Source organism: Siniperca chuatsi, linkage group LG3, assembly GCF_020085105.1.
Source record: "Siniperca chuatsi isolate FFG_IHB_CAS linkage group LG3, ASM2008510v1, whole genome shotgun sequence".
NCBI lineage: Eukaryota > Metazoa > Chordata > Actinopteri > Centrarchiformes > Sinipercidae > Siniperca > Siniperca chuatsi.
The window spans coordinates 2,619,153-2,637,229 of NC_058044.1; the positions used below are offsets into that span (position 1 = coordinate 2,619,153).

The window sequence follows — 18,077 nt, forward strand, 5'->3', positions numbered from 1 at the left end:
GAAATCTCCTCGCTTTATCCTCTGAGGTCCGAGGGAACACGTAACAACATGTAACAGGTGACAACGAAGACGTTTAACTTTAACAGAAACTTTGTGTCGGCCCGAAAGAAACAGAAACAAGCAGAGAAGATAACTATTTTAATTTCTTGTGTACACTAAAAGTAAAATTTACACACTTATAGTCTCAAAAGAACCTGGGCATGCACAATAACCTTTTGACAGGCTCTTCAAGTGATTCAGTTTTTTTCCATAGGAATTTCCCCGTACATTTTACAGTCCATAGTTTAACTGTACACAGTCTAAAGCCACAGTGAACTATGATTACATCCATTTCATCTTTACAATGTGCAAAATCCTCCTGGGAGACGGGGCTGACAGTAGTATGAGCAAAAAAAACAAAAAAAAGTGATTTTTATATATATATATATATATATATATATATATATATATATATATATATATATCTCAAAACTTAGCGAATAAGAGCCAACCATAAAAAGCACTTCATATTAGGAACAGTGTACATAACCCAACACATGGAAGCAGAAATTGGTCCCTTAATTCCCTTCTGATGCGAGTTGACCTTCACTGCCGAGAAACTTTCATCGAGTTTTAGTGGTTTTAACCAAAAAGTCCCATTTTTACCCCCCAAAACAAAAAAAAACAAACAAACAAACAAACAAAAAAAAAACAGTGAGAGAGTGGACACAAACAAGGAGGGAAACTTGTTTTCATCCACCTGCCACAACAGCTGGAATATCTGCGAAGAATATTTCAACATGGAATAAAAATAAAACCTCCAAATGACAACTGAGAACACAACTCGCCAGATTCACCAGCGTTTGGTCGGTGGAGGTTTCCCAAACTAAAGAATAAAAACAGTCATCCTGCGTTCTAGAGACTACGGATGGACTGCGGCAACAGTTGTGGGGGGGGTTGGACATCATTTATGTTAAAAAGCTACGTTAAATTACAGAAACCAAAAGACAGAATGGAACTGCGGGTTAAAGAAAATCAGGTTAAAAATCGACACCGACCGCAGGTAAAAACTAAGGCCGTTAAACACAAGGGGACAAAACATTCAGCTGGATTTTGCAGGCAGTGTGGTTTCAAGTCGATAAATATATATATAGATTTTATATATGTATATAAATGTATTAATTTAAACTTGTCATACACATATTCCACTTCAGTTTGATTCAAAGAGCTTTGAGCCAGTGTTTCCTTCACAGACAGACACGAACACACTCCCACCACAGAGACGTAAAATCATCCTCCACAGATCATTCAGAATTTAAAAAAAACAAAAAAAAGGAAAAGAAACATTTAATCCCTGATTATATACACGATGATTCTTCTAGATATGAACAGCACACGCTTCTAAACCTTCCTCTATAAATTATCAACTCATAAATTAATTAATTTCCTATTCCGTTAAATGTGCAGGCGCTCCCCCTCCTCCACATCCGAGCTGTTCCCCGTGATATTAAATGCTTCGCTTTATTTAAAAAAACAATTATAAGTTGAAAAACAAAAGCGCAAATTAAAAAAAAATATATGTATGTAAGGGAGGGAGGGACTAAGCCGCAGCAATAGAACAAAAAAAAGACGACAACTGTATAAAATGGACCGAGTCAGTGGGCGGGGCTAAATTGACTGAGTGGGTGTGGTCAGGGGGAAGGAGGGGGTGATGTCAGTATAGGGGGCGGGTCTTCAGTCCGCCGTGGCCTGGGAGCCGAGCGGCGTCAGCGTGGCGGGAAACATCAGCACCTTGGCCTGCATGAAGGAGAGATCCGGCAGACGTGCGATCACTTTGGCCGCCTCCTCGCTCAGATTCTCCTCTTTCCTCGGCTTCCTGTCAAACAGGAAGAGACGCAAAAACACAGGGTGTCACAGATCTGACCGCACACACACACACACACACATCTGTTTACCAAAATATGAAAACGCCACAAATAAAAAAAAAAATGGAGGATTATGAAAGCTACTGGTGTGTTGAAAAAGTTTGAACAGAAAACAGCTGGCAGCTGATGTCATCCCTGAGGTTGGATTTTCTTCTTCTGCACTTTTCTTGCTTGAGAGAAAACAAAACACCACATGAACCCCGTTATTCTGCAGCAGCCTGCTCTTTGACCCCTGACCTGGTGGAGGTGCTGGTCTTCTCCATGGTGGACATCAGGCGGGCAAAGGCATCAGCCACCCGACTGCCGGAGCTGCCGGGGTCCAGCTTGGCCGTGGTCAGCTCGTACAGCTCGGGGTCGACGCCTACAGAGGGGGGGGGGGCAAAAACAAAAGTCACGGAGGCAGAAGCAAAGAAAACAAAAATGGACAAAACACTTCAGGTTCAGTCAGATGGAAGCCAGTCAGGGTCACCGCCACACCGACCTTCAACCGCTGAGATGCAGCAAAGCAAAGTTCTCACTTTGTCACGGATAGTTTGAATTTTTTTGTTTTTTTGCACTTGACGAAATATTTAAATGAGGCGAACTATTTATCAGTAAACTTTAGCTGCACCAACATCATCACTACCCGAGAGCTGCACCTGATTTCGTAGAAACAGAAAAGAATTAAGAAATGCATCAGACTCCGTGAGCAGCTTGTTACACAACAGTTCCGCACGGCGCATTTAAAAACTGAGCGATGAATGAGAAAAGAGCCACAATCTTAAATCCAACTTTTAATTTAACTTTAATTATATCGTCATTGATGCCTAAAGAAGCTGTAAAAGGTTCGACTGCAGACTGAAGCAGCCGGTGTCTGTTCTGCAGTAAGAAACGCCGCTCTGTATCGTCCCGAAAGCCTCGCGCTAAAGAAATGTTCTTGGCGTCAACAGACACAGAAAAGTATCTGAAATCGTCTGAAGCACATCCTATTAAAAGTTCTGGATCAGGATGTCTAGGATTCAACTCCGCAGACATGTAGCGCCAATTTGAACGTCACTATATTATATATATATATATATATATATATATATATATATATATATATATATATATATATATAATATATATATATTCATCAATAAATTTTCAAAAATCCCTTTTATGGTCTTTATAAAGGAGCCTGCAGATGACTCCAGTTGACACTTGGAGTAACACTAAAACCACGTTTGTGTCTTTTCAGTTTACTGAACGTTACACGATACCTGTGTGTACTCTGCACATGCAGCACAAAGGTATGAGAAGTCCCTTCAGTGTATCCGTATTCTGCTCGAGTGTTTGTTTACCAGCCGAAACACACGCTCATTATCACAGTCGTGCTCTCTGATGTCCCGTAGTCTCCCACAGACGAGCGTTAGGAGTGACAAGCGGAGATGGGAGGTTAATTTAAAGACGAGGAGCGGTAGAGGAGGTGAGGATGAGGAGGAGGAGGAGGAGGCCGCGAGCAGCCGCTGACCTGGGATGGAGGGTGAGCTGGTGGAGCCTGAATCCTCCACAGGACCAAAGAAATCCAGGTTTAACAGAGACGAGCCTCCGCTCGCTGCTCAGCCAGGGGCGGCCGAGGTTAACAAACACAGACAGAGAGAGAGAGAGAGAGAGGGGGAACCAGAAACGTGCAGCAGTGTCAGTGATCAGAGAGTAGAGTCAGCTCAACGGGAAATGTTAGACTGGTTTCTACAGTTTGATGACAGAATCTTCATGCAGAGCAGCCATGTTGTTTCGATTTTCATTAACAGGTTTAAAGGAAAGACCCACCATCACATCTTCTCACTGCGGCTGCGGCACTAACATCAGCAGCTTTCAAGCAGAAAAATCTGGCAGATTTAAAACTGACGACTTCCTCAGATGGTTCCTGACTTCAATCAAAATGTTGCCAATTTTAGAAAGCCCGAGTGCAGCTGCTTCTCTTTAACATTTAAGACCTTTGGATTCTTTTGTGAAATAAAACAAAACGGAAAAAAAAAATCTATTTCTCAAAGTAAGTAATGTTTGTTATCCGTACAGAAACTCAGGTTTAACTGATGAATTTCCCAAATTACATTGTGATGCAGATATTATTAACTTTTTTAGTGAATCCCGCTCATTTAATGTTGTATTTATTTGTGATTGCACGAGAACGCAAAAGTGGGAAACACTTCCTCACCAACATCCACGCATGTGAGTGACCAAAGTAAAATAACACGGATGCCTGGCAGACTGCTATTTTCATTATCGATTCATTTGTCGTTTATTCACTGTTTTGTGTGTAAAACGTCATAAATGCCCATCACAAGTTCTCAAGAGCGCAAGGGGGCATCTTCAAATTACTTCTCCAAAATGCTAAAATATTCAATTTAGAACGAAATAAAACAGAGAAAAGGCTGGAGCCAGAGAAAGTAAACTTAAACAATCCATCAGTTATTGTTGTTCCTTAATTTTTCTGTCGGCCGACTAACCAGTTAAGCATAAATTATACGTTTCAGACATCTGCCCACATCCACTTGGGTACAGGCGGGCTCTCCATGTGCAGCCCAAAATGTACTTTGAGTGTAATATAATCTGAATCGCGTGCACCTCTGCTTGTCTCGTCGCAACCCCCCATCCCAGAGTGCACGTCTATGACCCGTGAGCAGTTCGATCGAAGAGTCATTTTCTATCAGACTGATCGTTTAAAAAGGCCCGAAGAGGTAAAACTACACAATATTTAGATCGACAATAATTAGAGTAAAAATAAACACTATTGACTGACGGACCGGTCTCATCACCAACAGCGCTTGCAGTGTTTAGTGTGGATTTTTCCTTTAATGAAGAAGGTTCTGCATGTGTCTACAAAGTTGTTAATAACCTGACATCATGTTTCCATCATCTGGAGTATGTTTCTCCTTCTGACATCTGATTGGCTGTGAATCAGTGGGCGTGGCTGGTGAATTTTTGACTGAAGTGTCTACAGACAGCGACTTTGAGGAAACACTACGAGGGTTAGAAAAGCGCAAGAGAAACAAGACGAGAGCGGGCAGGGAGGGTTCAGGGTGGCGGGGGGGGGTCACCTACCGTCCAGAGGGTTGGTAAGGCCACTGCTGCTCCAGTCGAACTGGACGGGTGGGAGCGCCTCCTGCTGGAGGAGCGAGAGAGGAGGTCAAACAGTCAGGGCCAGTTCATACAGACACACATACATGTTGTCGCGTCGCCCCCTGCTGTTTAGATTTAAAACCGATCAATGAGTATGAACACTGAATGTACTACTAGAAACTGTTAAACACACATCAGTGAGCATGTTCCTTCATCACCATGAACACACACACTGTAGTTTATTCTGCCTCAGTCCCACACACACCGTCCTGCTGCCCCAAACACTCACTACAGCACCACATGTGGATTCATCCGCCGCTGGAAACTACTGAGCCTTTTAAAACATGAAACTATATATCTGTGAGGCGTTTTTAAAGATTTACATCTTCAGTAGGGAACCAATGGGCTTCGGAGCTGAGAGCCGCAGACAGGAAGTGAGACAGCATTTAGAGACGGACTAACGTGTTGTTGGTTTTGGTGTTTTCATGTTTTTTGTTGACGTTAAGAAAAATATGGAGTAACACGAGCCTTATCCTTTAAACCACATTTGAGGCTTAGCAATCAGCTGATCAAAATGGTGAATATTCCTCTGGTGTCAGTAAAGATAACTTTCCGTAAGTTTGAGTGTTTTGGTTTTTCTGTGGACGCCCTGAGGTCCCACCTGGACTGTGTCTGGGGGACAGGAGCTTTTCTCTGGAGCCACTGCAGGCGCCTGGGCTATGGAAGCGATCATCTCTGCTGCAGAGACGGGCTTCACAGGCTCTTTGGTTGGTTCCAGCATCCCCTAAAAACAACAGGCCGACAGAGAGACAGACAGCGTTGATGATCTGCAGGACGTCAGAGAACCCAATGTTTCAAACATACCAAACATGTCCGGAAAAGTGTATAAAATATCTAGTTCCATGTGATGGAGTGATGCAACCATAAAGAAACTTCTGGTTTGAATGTGTTACTCAGTGTAAACATCACATAGCTTCAATGAAGAACTGGAAGAAGAAGAAACTGAATACTGTATATGTGATTCATTCAGTCTGGACTAATTAACTTGACCTGGGGGGCATTTTAAGGGGTAATATACTGTGAACGGTTTATATATGTGCACAGACGCACCTACAGTGAGTAAACCTACAGGTGTCTTTGCTGCTGAAAAGACCGATACAGATGGTTTTGTTTGGTCTGCTGGCTAACAGTGTAGGTGAATCTTCCTCTGGTCCAAACAGCTGCAGGTCAGACACAGAGACCTCACAGCCGCTCATGTTTTGTGTGAATGTGGTCTTGAAAAACGTGCATCATCAGTCCTCTGATTCAGAAAGAACAGCAAGGCAGTGAACCTGCTGTACGTAAATATCACAGGTAAAAACAGAGATATCGGACCGCAGGTCACCTGCATTACAGGTGAAATGATAATCCTGCTGCATTCTGTGAACAACAGTACTGTTCTTAATTACCGAATTTAAAAATGACTACTCGTTTAAATAATAAGGGCGGCAACTGACGATTATTTTCATTATCGAGAATTCTCTCCATGATTTTCAAAATGTTAGAAATTCCCATCAAAATTCCCCTCAAGGTGACTTCAGGTCGCGACAGTAAAGGGGAGAGAAATATGAGGACGTCCTCGCACGGGAGCAGCGGGACGCGGAGAACGTTTGCTTGAAAAATTACATCGACGTTTATCAAAACTGTCCGTTTTTCTCTCGATCAACTTATCGATTAACTGACTAATCATTCGAGCAGTATGCCAGCATATTTCAGTGCTGCTGAGGAGCCCCTCTGTGGACTGCGGTGTCACCATACAACACTGTACACGACGAACAGCAGCAGGGAACATGTGAAGCGTCGACTGAAGGTTTGTACTGTTGAGGTGAAGGAGACGGAGTCCGGCGACTCACCAGGCTGGCGGCGTACATGGGCACGATGACCGGCTGCTTCTTCTGCCCTGTGAACAGCTGCACACATTAAAGCAGCAGGTTAGAAACCTCGGACACGTCCTGCTGTAGAGTTCATGTAAAAAGCTGACATCTTGGTGTATGGGACAGGATAGTTATGTTATCTCTACTGCGTTACCATGTTATGTTATGTTATTGTACAGCACTCTGGTTGTTTTTAAATGTGCTTTATAAATAAACTTGATTTGAAAATGATTTCTCTGCCTCACAAGCTTGTGTGGGAAGAGAAAAGTCTGATGTTGGAGTCCCTAATGGCTGCCAGCAGAGGTTAATAAAGGTCACAGATTACTTGATGCGTCATTAAATCGCGTCTAAAAACACACTTTTGCAGATCAGAAGGTTATCTACATATTTCCAAATTCAGAAGCATCATTGTTCTGAAGTTTTGGCCAATTTCATACAAATCAATTATTATTTAAATGACCTCTGATCATTTTCAAGTGCATGCTAGTGTTTTACATTTCTTTCCTTTTCCTGTGTTCCACTTATTATCCAAGTGCAACAGTGAGCTGTTAGGAGACAGAGGGCCCCGCGGGGTCTTACAATGTTTCGGGTGTCGATGCCCAGGCAGCAGAGTAGTGCTTTGTTGCAGTAGGAGCCCCCCCACTGGTATCTGAGGCCCAGCGCCTCGTGGATGTCCTGAAGCTGCGTCCACACGCCGCCGCGCACAGACCTGCACCAACCAATGAGACGCAGCAGAGTTAAAGCCCGTCGGTACCTCGGCTCTAACGGACGAGGAGACTAAACATTCATACAGCTGGTAACAGAATCATCAATGTAAACACTACTTCTCTTCTCTGCACAGGGTTTTCTGTAGTGTATTATAACGGAGGCAAACTGCCTTGCCTGAAAGTGACGAGCGCCTGCACTAACATCAGAAGAAATGACTTACACTTTCATGAAATATCAAGCTTTGGGAAAAACAAGCCCAAGGCCAGAGTTAGTTTGAAGAACTCAGACGCGTGTGTGTAGCTACACGTTGTTTGCTTCAACAGCTGTGATTAAAAAGTTATTTTAAAGAGCCACAGCTGTTGCCTGCAGACTGAAATGTACTGAGGGAATGCACGATTCATTCATTCATTTAAATAGAAAATTATTATTTTTGTACAAAAAGACTTTTCTGCTGTTCATCAAAGTTAACTCTGAAGACAAAGGTCTGGGCTCTGGTATCTTGTGGCCGTCAGAGTTTAAACAAACCATATGTCACCAACCGCCGAGTCCGTTTTGCAGACAAACAAGTTCGTTTTATTCAAATCTCAGCTTGTTTAATCTGCAGCGGGCAATAAATATGCAGAACTATTCAGATGTCAAAAGTAACAGTTCTCAAGTTATTTGAACCTTTTTTGGGGTTTGAAATAGAAAAGATGCTCAGCACTTGTTGCTTTAGAAGACTTCCTGTTACTTTTCGTGTTTAAATCCGTGGCCCTGCGAGGAGGCACAGACTCACCCACTGCATGGCGGCCTCTTCTGCTCCTCGGCTCCCGGCTGTGGTTTGTCTTCTGGAGGTTCCAGCAGGATCTTCAGGGACGCCACCACGTCCTCCACTGGGGGGACGGCCGTCTGAGGGAAGCTGCTCTGAAACAGCTTCTCCAGACGGCTCGACAGCGACGCCTGCAGAGACCAGAGCAGCCGTTAACTCACATCCTACAAAACACCGTTCGATTTTCCACAGGGATGTTTGACATCAAAGCTTCTTTTTTTTTTTGTGATCTGAAGAAATGACTTGTTCAGAAAACCCAACTCTTTGAGTTTGTGTTGATTTGTTCAGCAAGTTATCATCAAAGAGCCTTTTACATTTATTCAAGAATCTTCTGTAAATTTTCTGTAACAGGCTCATGAATAAACTGTGGCTGCAGCTGAAAAGTTAATCCAGGACTCCCATTGGGCCTGCTCGCCCTGCTCGAACTCCCAGGAATCTTAATTTGAGATGTCGGCATTAACAAAAGTCGTAAAGATTCCTGCGTCGAGCCTGCAAAAGGTCTGATCTGTTGTGCTTCGATCTGTGGACGGTCTGATTCCTTCTTACAGAGCAGCATTTCTGAGCAGAGAGCTGATCATCTGAAAACTGCTTGGAGGACTCGGAGACAGACGCCTACAGGCAGAGAAGACGCATTTTGTGTCGCTAACCTTAAACGCAACATCTGGCCGTGCCTCACCTGTCTGGACCGTCAACACAGGCTGTGAGGTGAAATCGTATAAACATTAAACTGTGTGTGTTTGCAGTGGAGAAACATGTGAGGATGCTCCAACTTCTACTCATTTATTACACTTTTTTTTTTACATCCAGTACCGTGTTAGCTTGTGTGCGGTCGCTCGGAGTAAAAATACAAATCTGCTGGTTTTGAGTGTGAAAGATGTTCGTGAAACATGCTGCGTGGCAGGCTGCTGAGCGCCGCTCTGTTTTCCAGGAACTCCGTTTCATGCCGACGCACACAAATATAAAAACGTTCTGTTCTGTCCATATTCAGCATTTTCAGAAACTGAAGCCTCAAAACAATAGAGAACGATTACATTTATTTTTTCTCTTACAAAACGGCGCCACCGTCAGGTCGGGACAGGAGAGCGATAGCGTTTCGATGAATGCTCGTCGTGACAAACCCGGCAGTTTAAAATAATTACTGACAGTAAACTCCTGCAGCAGACTTTAAAAACAAGCACTCACAGAGAGCGGATGAAGACGGACAGTCGCCTTCTTAAAGTGACTCGACTGTTCCTTTGAAAAGTCAACGACGACACATCAGAGTTTACAAAAATCTGTTTCTCCCGTCCCCGCTACAACAGAAGAAACCATTTTAAATGACTGCAAGCAGTCTAATAATCCGGCCTGTTTGCTCCATCAGGTGCAGCTGGGCGTAGTCACAGTACAACAGACCACTCCCGACCACACCCAGCTGTGCGATGTTGGGCGTCATCAAGGCTTCGAGAGAAGACACCTTTCAACACACAGAGGCCAATGCAGCGGTGTTTCCAAAATCTAATGTGGAGTTACTCTTTAAATGTAACCACTCTCGCGATTGCTTTGAAAGTGCCAGCTTAGTGCGGGCAGAGAGAAAAGGATCCTGGCGTCTGCTTTGATCTGTTGGAGTGTGAGCATTACCTCACACTTTCACACTTCTGACCCAGTTTCCTGCTGGCTGTCACGCTGGTCGTACTGGCCGTCGGCCAACGCTGCGCGCTGAAACAGGAGGTCCCGGCGTTACTGTTGCAGCTGTGAACGACTCCTGCACTGAGCCGCAGAGTCGGACTTCGAGGCTCACTGCAAGCGTGTGTGATGATCTGACAGGAATATAATTCGGTTCAAATACCTGAGCAGGACAGTTTCTCTGCGCTCTGAAAAAAAACAACTACCCATCAGACGTCCTGTGATCACACAGGTCATCAGACACCTTCTGATTTGTTGTTTCTGTTGGCAAAGTTTATTCTCTGTTCCACTTCACCACATCAGAAGGCTGAGCTTTCTCATGAATGGGTCAGTTAATGTTTAATACAAACAGTGGAGGTTGGTGTAAGGGCTGTGACTCAGCTGAATGTGAACAAACACAACGACAAACTGACTTAAATCTCTTCCTCTGTTTGGTTCGTGGACAGCAGAACCTTTAACTTGGGTTTCGTCTGGTTTCTACGCGTATTACGGTCGTACATGGACTGTCAAAGTAAAGAATATGTAATTTAACTGTCAGTGATGGGTGTGATCTTTTATGGCTGACAGAAAACAAGTTTATCAAGAAATTGCTGTACAGAAATGTCACAGATATGTTTGAGGTCAGTTAGAAACAGTGTCTTCATTAACATACAGAGCACTGATGAGTTCATTAACTGTAAAATCGGTGCTCAGCACATTTTTGGTCACAATTCCTTAATAACCAAATTCTGTTTCTGTTGTGTATCTGCAAATTATAACTAACTCAAATTATAATTCATTTCTGAGATATTATGACCATAATTACTAGTCACAGTTATTAATCTTGATCATTTTGGGGTCTCAGTTTAGTTACGTTTCGCTAAAATTGGCTGATAATATCTCCCTGCTCTTATTTTTTTACTCCTGTTAGATTTCACAATGATCTCTAACAATTTTGTAAAACATGATTTGAAAACTAAACTAATTCACTGGCTTTTCATGCCACTCTTTGTTTTTATTTAAATTGTTATTTAACATCTTAAGAGTGTCAGTTCACCCAAATTACAAAAAAAGAAGAGGTTTTTCTGACTTACCTCTATTTGTATCTATCCATGCAGATAGTTTTAGTTTTGTTTATCCAGGTTTACAGATTTCTGTCTCTGAGATTTCTGCCTCCACCCCAACATGGTGAAGTGACGGGAGTTTCAGTAGTCCCTCATTGTGATCAGTCTTCATTGGAACTACTTTTCTACCAAAGAAATAGTTCCAATGAAAACTGTGGATTATCTGTCTGAGTAACAGGGAAGCTGTTGTGGAAAGATATGTTACTGACAAATGTTTTAAATATGGCAAATTCACCTCCGTTGTATTTGGGTGGCTGAATTTTTAGAAACAGATGTCTAAGAACCTGGACAAATAAAACCAAAACGATAGACACCACCAGCGTAAGTGAGAAAACCTGATCCCTTCATTTTGCTTAACTTGGGCTCCCTTGTTTTGCCATTTATTAACTCCACATTTCATAAACTGCCTTCTCCAAACTGGTTCTGTGCTCTACATAAATAAAATGAACTTGAGTTAGAACACGATAAGGATTCATGGATGAATAACTCTGCAGCCATGAAGCTTCCCAGTCTGACCAGTTTATTTCCCACAGTGCTTACCGACTGGTTGTCTGTCCTGCTGGCTTCCTCGCTGGCTGCACGAGGTTCACTTTCGTGCCACTCCTCCTCCTCTCTGCTTTCTGCAGGAGGAGCGACGCTGTGCTCCGTGCTGAACGCCGCCCAGGACTCCTCCTCCACCTGCTGCTGCTGCTGCTGCTGCTCCCCGAAGGCGCTCCACCCTGCATCCGCCTCGCTGTCCGCGCCTTCAGCAGCAGAGCTGAAATTCCCAAAACTGTCACTGACGGGGAAATCTGCAAACTTGCCTCCATCCTCCCCCTCATCTCCTCTGGTGTGAAATTTGGGGGAGTTGAAGTCGCCAAAGTCATCGTCCTTGGCGTCCGTAGCTTCCTGTGCAGGGGCTGAGCTGTGCGACCGGCTCTGCTCCTGCTGGACGTCCAGCTGGTCAAAATCGGCAAAGCCCTGACCGCTGAATGAGCCGGCGTCTCCAAAGTCCCCAAAGTCCTCGTCCTCGTCGTCCTCTGCCAGCTGGCTGTGGTCAGCAGGCGTGGCGGTCTCCCCTTGGAGGGGCGGAGACGGCACCGAGCCCGTGGTGCTCATGTCACCGTACTCCTCTAGAGCGTCTGTCGACAGCGGCCGGCCCAACGATGTCTCCGTCTCCGTCTCCGTCTCGTTACCGGAGCCCTTCCCGTCTGACTGCCCCCCCTCACCGTCTGCAGTTGCGTCGGGTGAGAGGTCGTTTTCACTGCAGCCCGCGGCGTCTTTGGAATCGTCCCTGTCGGCTACATCCACCCCGTTCAGAGCGAGGGGTTTGTTAGTGCAAACTGCCTCTGAGGCGAAGTGCTCCTGTGCAAAGGCTACGTCCCTTTGTTGAGAGTCAGTATCTGTGCGAGAGCCCCGGTCCGTGTTGCACGAGCCGTCCGGGGCCTCGGCAGGAACAGATATGGAATCAGAGCCGGATGTGTTGGGTCCAGTTCTGTTTGTGTCCCTGACATTGTCCTCTGAAGTCGTTCCCTGCTCTATATGACAGCGTTTGTCGCGGCAGGCAGCCTCCGCCAGCCAGCTACCCCCCGTGGGGTTGTCCAAGTCCTTGTTTGCCGTCTGGCTGAGGTGTCCTTCAGCATTAGAAAAAGCAGCAAAGTCTGCAAAATCGTCCTCTGGACTGTCGACAGGGAAGCTGCCCGTGTCCTCAGTGGACGTTCCTTTTATATGAGAATGGACAGAATTCAGCGAGGAAGGGCTTCCCTGAACGTCGAAGGTCGCAAACCCGTTTGTTAGCACCTCTGTGCCTCCGCCGTTGCAGTCGGCGGGCTCGCTGCCAGCGGTGTCTCTCAACGAGAAATCCAGAGAGCTGGAGAGGACCTTTTTCATCTCAGTTCTTTCTGAGGGACTGCTGCCCAGGTGGCTCGCTGGCACGACGCCATTAGCCTTGGACAGCTCATTAATGGGGCCGCGGGTGCCGTTAGAGGAGCTGTGGCTGAATCCCCTCACCCCTCTGTTGTTGATGAGCTCAGGCGGGGAGGTGGCGCTCAAAGCTTGGGTCTGGTTGAAAGTGGTCGGGGTGTCGAATTCTGTGAAGCTGATGCTGTTTGGGACGCCGGAGAAGGTGTCGAAGTCTCCAAACTCGTTGTCCTCTTCCTCTGCACCGTCCTCCATCGGCGGCGGCGAGGAGGAGTACATGCGGATCACATCTGGCTCCATGATTCTCTGGCGATCAACAAATCCTCCTGGCTACACCTGAGAGAGCGAGAAAAGACATAATCTGAGACAAACAATCTGTCACAGTAGACACATCATTAAAAACACACGTTTAAGCCCCATTCTGGCTTCATAAACACAAGAAGTAAATAAAGGCAGCTCAAGTGGCGCTCCAAGAGCAATTAGCTCGATGTGTGGTTTGAGCCGAAGCAGAAATTTAATTACTGAAGCACTAAAAAGGGGACAGATCGGCGTCAAAATGACAGTACTAGAGTGAGTAATGAGAAACCTGTGCTGTGATATATAAAACTGAGACAGAGCTGTAACAGTGATAGTGAGAACATAAACTATGATGACTCACATCAGTCTGCATCTTCTGACCCAACAAGTTCTACTTGTAAAATCTTAAATTCATGTGTGGGTTTTACCCAATGAACAACCTCGGGGCAACGCGTGGCAGAGAAACGCCGCCTTACAAATTAATCGTGGCTTTATTCTGGTTTTACATCTATTATTTTCCGTCTCTACTGAACTCGTAGCTGGCCGGCTTGCACGTTTTTGACTGTCAAAAATGCCATATCCAAAACTGAAACATAGATGTTATCATCACTTCCTTCTACAAAACCTGTTAACATGTCCTTGTAAACTTTTCCCTTCTGTAAAGCACCTGGATGTGCTCCAAAAGCCTAATCTTTGTGTGTTTGCACTCAGTCCTGTCTCCGATTTCAGTCCCAGTTTCTCAGCTTCTTAATTTGACCATTGTTTTACATCTGACAGTGTGTGCATTGATGTTGATATTTGAATAAACAATCCACTGTTCGCTTTAAAAATTAAACAGAAGCAAAACTTTTTGGAGTTTTTTTTTTTAAGACATGTTCATAATCCTCAAGGGCTTTTCTAACCTATCAATACAACAACTGTTCCCTCCAAGTTTTACCTGCGGGGAGTATTTGTTTTACCAGCAAGATAAAAGAGGATTTGAGGATTAAAAACATGGTAAAGTTTGTTGAGTGCTCTCCATTTTTTAATTTTATTTTACTTTTTAAAAAAAAGCAGCTGCATTCTGTGACTTGCAGTGCAAACATCAAAGCAAAATGTAGTAACGCTTCATTTTGTGGGTCCATTATTTCCTAATAATTTCTTTTAAAAAGTTTCCTGGCAAGAACTATACAACTGGGTGCTAATTAAAGGAAAAACAGACTAAACATTTGTCAGTTAGTTTAATTAGTTGTGTTAATTTCAAAAATAAGTTGTTTCCAGAAGAACTTCCTTGAAATAACTGCTCCATTTAAACCAAAAGTAAACAGAGAATTTAATCATCATGCATTTATTATTGGAAACGTTACTCTTTATACATGTGTTCTTTATACCTGTGGACATATTTAATCAATTAGATCACCAGAACATTAAATCAGTAAATATTTTAATAATCATTTAAGTCATATATCAAGCACAAACACACACCCTTCTCTGGTTCCAGTTTCTTAAATGTGAGGATTTGCTGCGTTTTATAAATCACACATATGTTTGGCTTTCGGACCATTAGTCTGACAGAAAATGCTATTTGAAGATGTCGCCTCTGGGCTGTGGGACACAGTGGCGGGCTATTTTCTTTTACCATTTTATAGTTTAAATGTTTAAAAATCGATTAATTGAAATAATCACGAGATTAATTTATAACGAGAATAATCACTAGTTGCAGCCCTGATTACACAGTTCTTTCAGGAACCTTCCTAAGAAGTTATTGGGAATTTACAATCCCGTAAAACAAAGCGTTACCCCAAAAGTTTGGGATATAAAAACTGGGGGTTTCTCACCACCTTCACTTCTAAACGAAAGAGGAAACTCTGTTTGCACTGTCAGCCACCAACCGGAGCAGTGTGTTTGCTTTGTTGGCCTTATCTCACAGAATACCTGGGGGCAGGTAGTTTACACCCAGGCAGTGCTGACATGGACTGCAGAGACATGCAAGTCCAGAAAGACGAGTTATCCACGCAGGAACAGGAAAAAACATTTGTTCCCAAGGAGACTTCACTGGTATCTGTGCCTCCATCCCCATTAAAGCATTTAATCCGTCTGTCTGCTGAACTCCCTGAACCTCTCAGAGGACTGGGTTGAGTCATCCCAACAGTTCGAGTCCAGATAAGACACAATTAAAGTGAAAGCAGCTGTTTCGGACCAGCGCTTTAACATAACAAAGTCCAAAGTGAGTTCATTTATTAGCAGACATAATAAGTGATCTATTAAGACGAGCTGTCACATTCATAACAGGGTTAGCCTCTTTTGACAGCTGTTTACTTCATAAAAACTACACGCTCAAGCTCTGCCGGTTGAGGAGTTATCTACATGACTTTTAGTTAGCCAAGTTTCACACATTTTCCTCACTTGTCTGACGTCGGTTGTTAAGTGAAGCTAGGAGGCTAACGTAGCTAAATCGGCAAGCATCTACTTTAGCAGGCTAACAAGCTTGCTAGTGCCATCGTTAGCTCGGCAGGGACCTGACAGCTGAGTAGAGTTATGTAGAACAGAAAACGACTATACTGGGATTAATCTGACACGAAGCTAACAGCTAGGTTAGCATTAACTAGAAGGCATCTAATTAAACTACAAGGCCGAGACACTTCGCTGAGATGGGGTGTAACGGTAGCTAACTTGGCTTAGCTCGGTTAGCCCTGTGTAGAAAACCAAAAGCTACGTTAACCGTGTTGTCATGAAGCGATGTTACCAGTTAACGTGTCATTAGTTTGTTGCCACTTTGCCGAGTCGGTTATATTGTTATACAACAGCAGTAACAGAGTCATTTCAGATATATAAAGGCTAGCAAGGCAACACCATCAGACACAAGTAGTGAGAAGTCAACTAACGTTACCTTAGCTAACTACGCAGCTAGCTAACACTAACGACAAAAACAAGCATCTTCCCCGAGCGTCCAGCTAGCTTTAGCTTTAGCTTTAGCTTATCCTCATCATCCGACTTGGTTTGACAGCAGGTGTCTTAGTAGCCAAAAGAAACAGTTGAGCTAACCGTGCAACGTTGTCCGCTGATTCCCATGATTCAGTTAAAGACAGTACTGTCCATGCGTTGTCAGATTAAGCCGGCTGAACAGCGCAGGACGGCTGAAACTGAAGCAGAAACTGAAGGTTGAGTCAGCCGGCTGCTGCTGCTGCTGCTGCTAGCCTGCCTCAATATCACCCAGCATGCACCGCGGTGGCAGGTTGGCTCTCTGCTGCTGGGCTGTTTGCTTCTTCCAAAACTTTCCATGTTTAACAGGTACAGCAGCATAAACTTACACATCAGAGCCAAAACTCCTAATTATAAGGACCACTGTAGCGCTGATTCACTGGTCAGTAACTTTAAAGCACCGTAAAATATCCGGAAACAAATTAGTGACATATCAGAACAACATTTATAAAATATCCAAAAAATATTATTGAAATATTCGACAAAATTTGCAAAATATCAGGAAAAATATCCAAAAAAATATTATTGAAATATGCGACAAAATTTGTAAAATATCAGGAAAATATTAGTATAATGTCAGACATAGAAATTTGTAAAATATACGAAAAACATATCCGGAAAAAAAAATACACGTAAAGTATCTGACAAAAATTAGTAACATGTCCAGAAAAAATCTGTAAAATATCCGCAAATGATTATTAAAATATCCTTAAAATATCCCCAAAAAATATACGTAAAGTATCTGACAAAAAATAGTAACATGTCCAAAAAAAATCTGTAAAAAATCCGAAAAATACTGAAATATCCAAAAAATATTAGTAAAATGTCAGACATAAAATTTGTAAAATATACGAAAAACATATCCGAAAAATATACGTAAAGTATCTGACAAAAATTAGTAACAAATCTGTAAAATATCCGCAAATGATTATTAAAATATCCCCAAAAAATATTAGTAAAATATCTTTGGAAAAAATCTGGAAATTATCTGAAAAATATTAGTAAAATATCCAAAAAATACTGAAATATCCGAAAAATATTAGTAAAATGTCAGACCTACAATTTGTAAAATATACGAAAAACATATCCGAAAAATATACGTAAAGTATCTGACAAAAATTAGTAACAGGTCCGAAAAAAATCTGTAAAATATCCGAAAAATACTGAAATATCCAAAAAATATTAGTAAAATGTCAGACATAAAATTTGTAAAATATACGAAAAACATATCCAAAAAATATACGTAAAGTATCTGACAAAAATTTGTAACAAATCTGTAAAATATCCGCAAATGATTATTAAAATATCCCCAAAAAATATTAGTAAAATATCTTTGGAAAAAATAAGGAAATTATCTGAAAAATATTAGTAAAATGTCAGACATAAAATTTGTAAAATATACGAAAAACATATACGAAAAATATACGTAAAGTATCTGACAAAAATTAGTAACATGTCCGAAAAAAATCTGTAAAATATCCTCAAATGATTATTAAAATATCCTTAAAATATCAGTAAAATATCCCCCAAAAATATTAGTAAAATATCTGGGGAAAAAATCAGGAAATTATCTGAAAAATATTAGTAAAATATCCGAAAAATACTGAAATTTCTGAAAAATATTAGTAAAATGTCAGACATAAAATATGCGAAAAACATATCCGAAAAATATACGTAAAGTATCTGACAAAAATTAGTAACATGTCCGAAAAAAATCTGTAAAATATCCGCAAATGAT

At 42.6% G+C, this 18,077-nt stretch overlaps 1 protein-coding gene across 5 annotated transcripts; it reads right to left on the minus strand.

Annotated features, from left to right (window-relative positions):
• Positions 1–123: 123 nt before the first annotated feature.
• On the minus strand, positions 124–16,622 carry aftpha (aftiphilin a). Of its 5 annotated transcripts, none has more exons than XM_044189463.1 (10): positions 16,403–16,622; positions 11,723–13,417; positions 8,385–8,548; positions 7,481–7,610; positions 6,881–6,937; positions 5,650–5,772; positions 4,971–5,031; positions 3,397–3,480; positions 2,142–2,265; positions 124–1,855 (listed from the first exon to the last, which is right to left on the minus strand). In XM_044189463.1, the coding sequence occupies exons 2-10, from the start codon at positions 13,379–13,381 to the stop codon at positions 1,714–1,716; spliced, it is 2,544 nt and encodes an 847-aa protein (XP_044045398.1). In that variant the 5' UTR covers positions 13,382–13,417; positions 16,403–16,622; the 3' UTR covers positions 124–1,713. The 5 variants fall into 5 exon arrangements, with proteins under 5 accessions (XP_044045398.1, XP_044045396.1, XP_044045397.1 ...); XM_044189461.1 differs by having other exon boundaries at positions 4,971–5,034; XM_044189462.1 differs by lacking the exon at positions 16,403–16,622 and adding an exon at positions 16,248–16,369 and having other exon boundaries at positions 4,971–5,034.
• Positions 16,623–18,077: the final 1,455 nt, after the last annotated feature.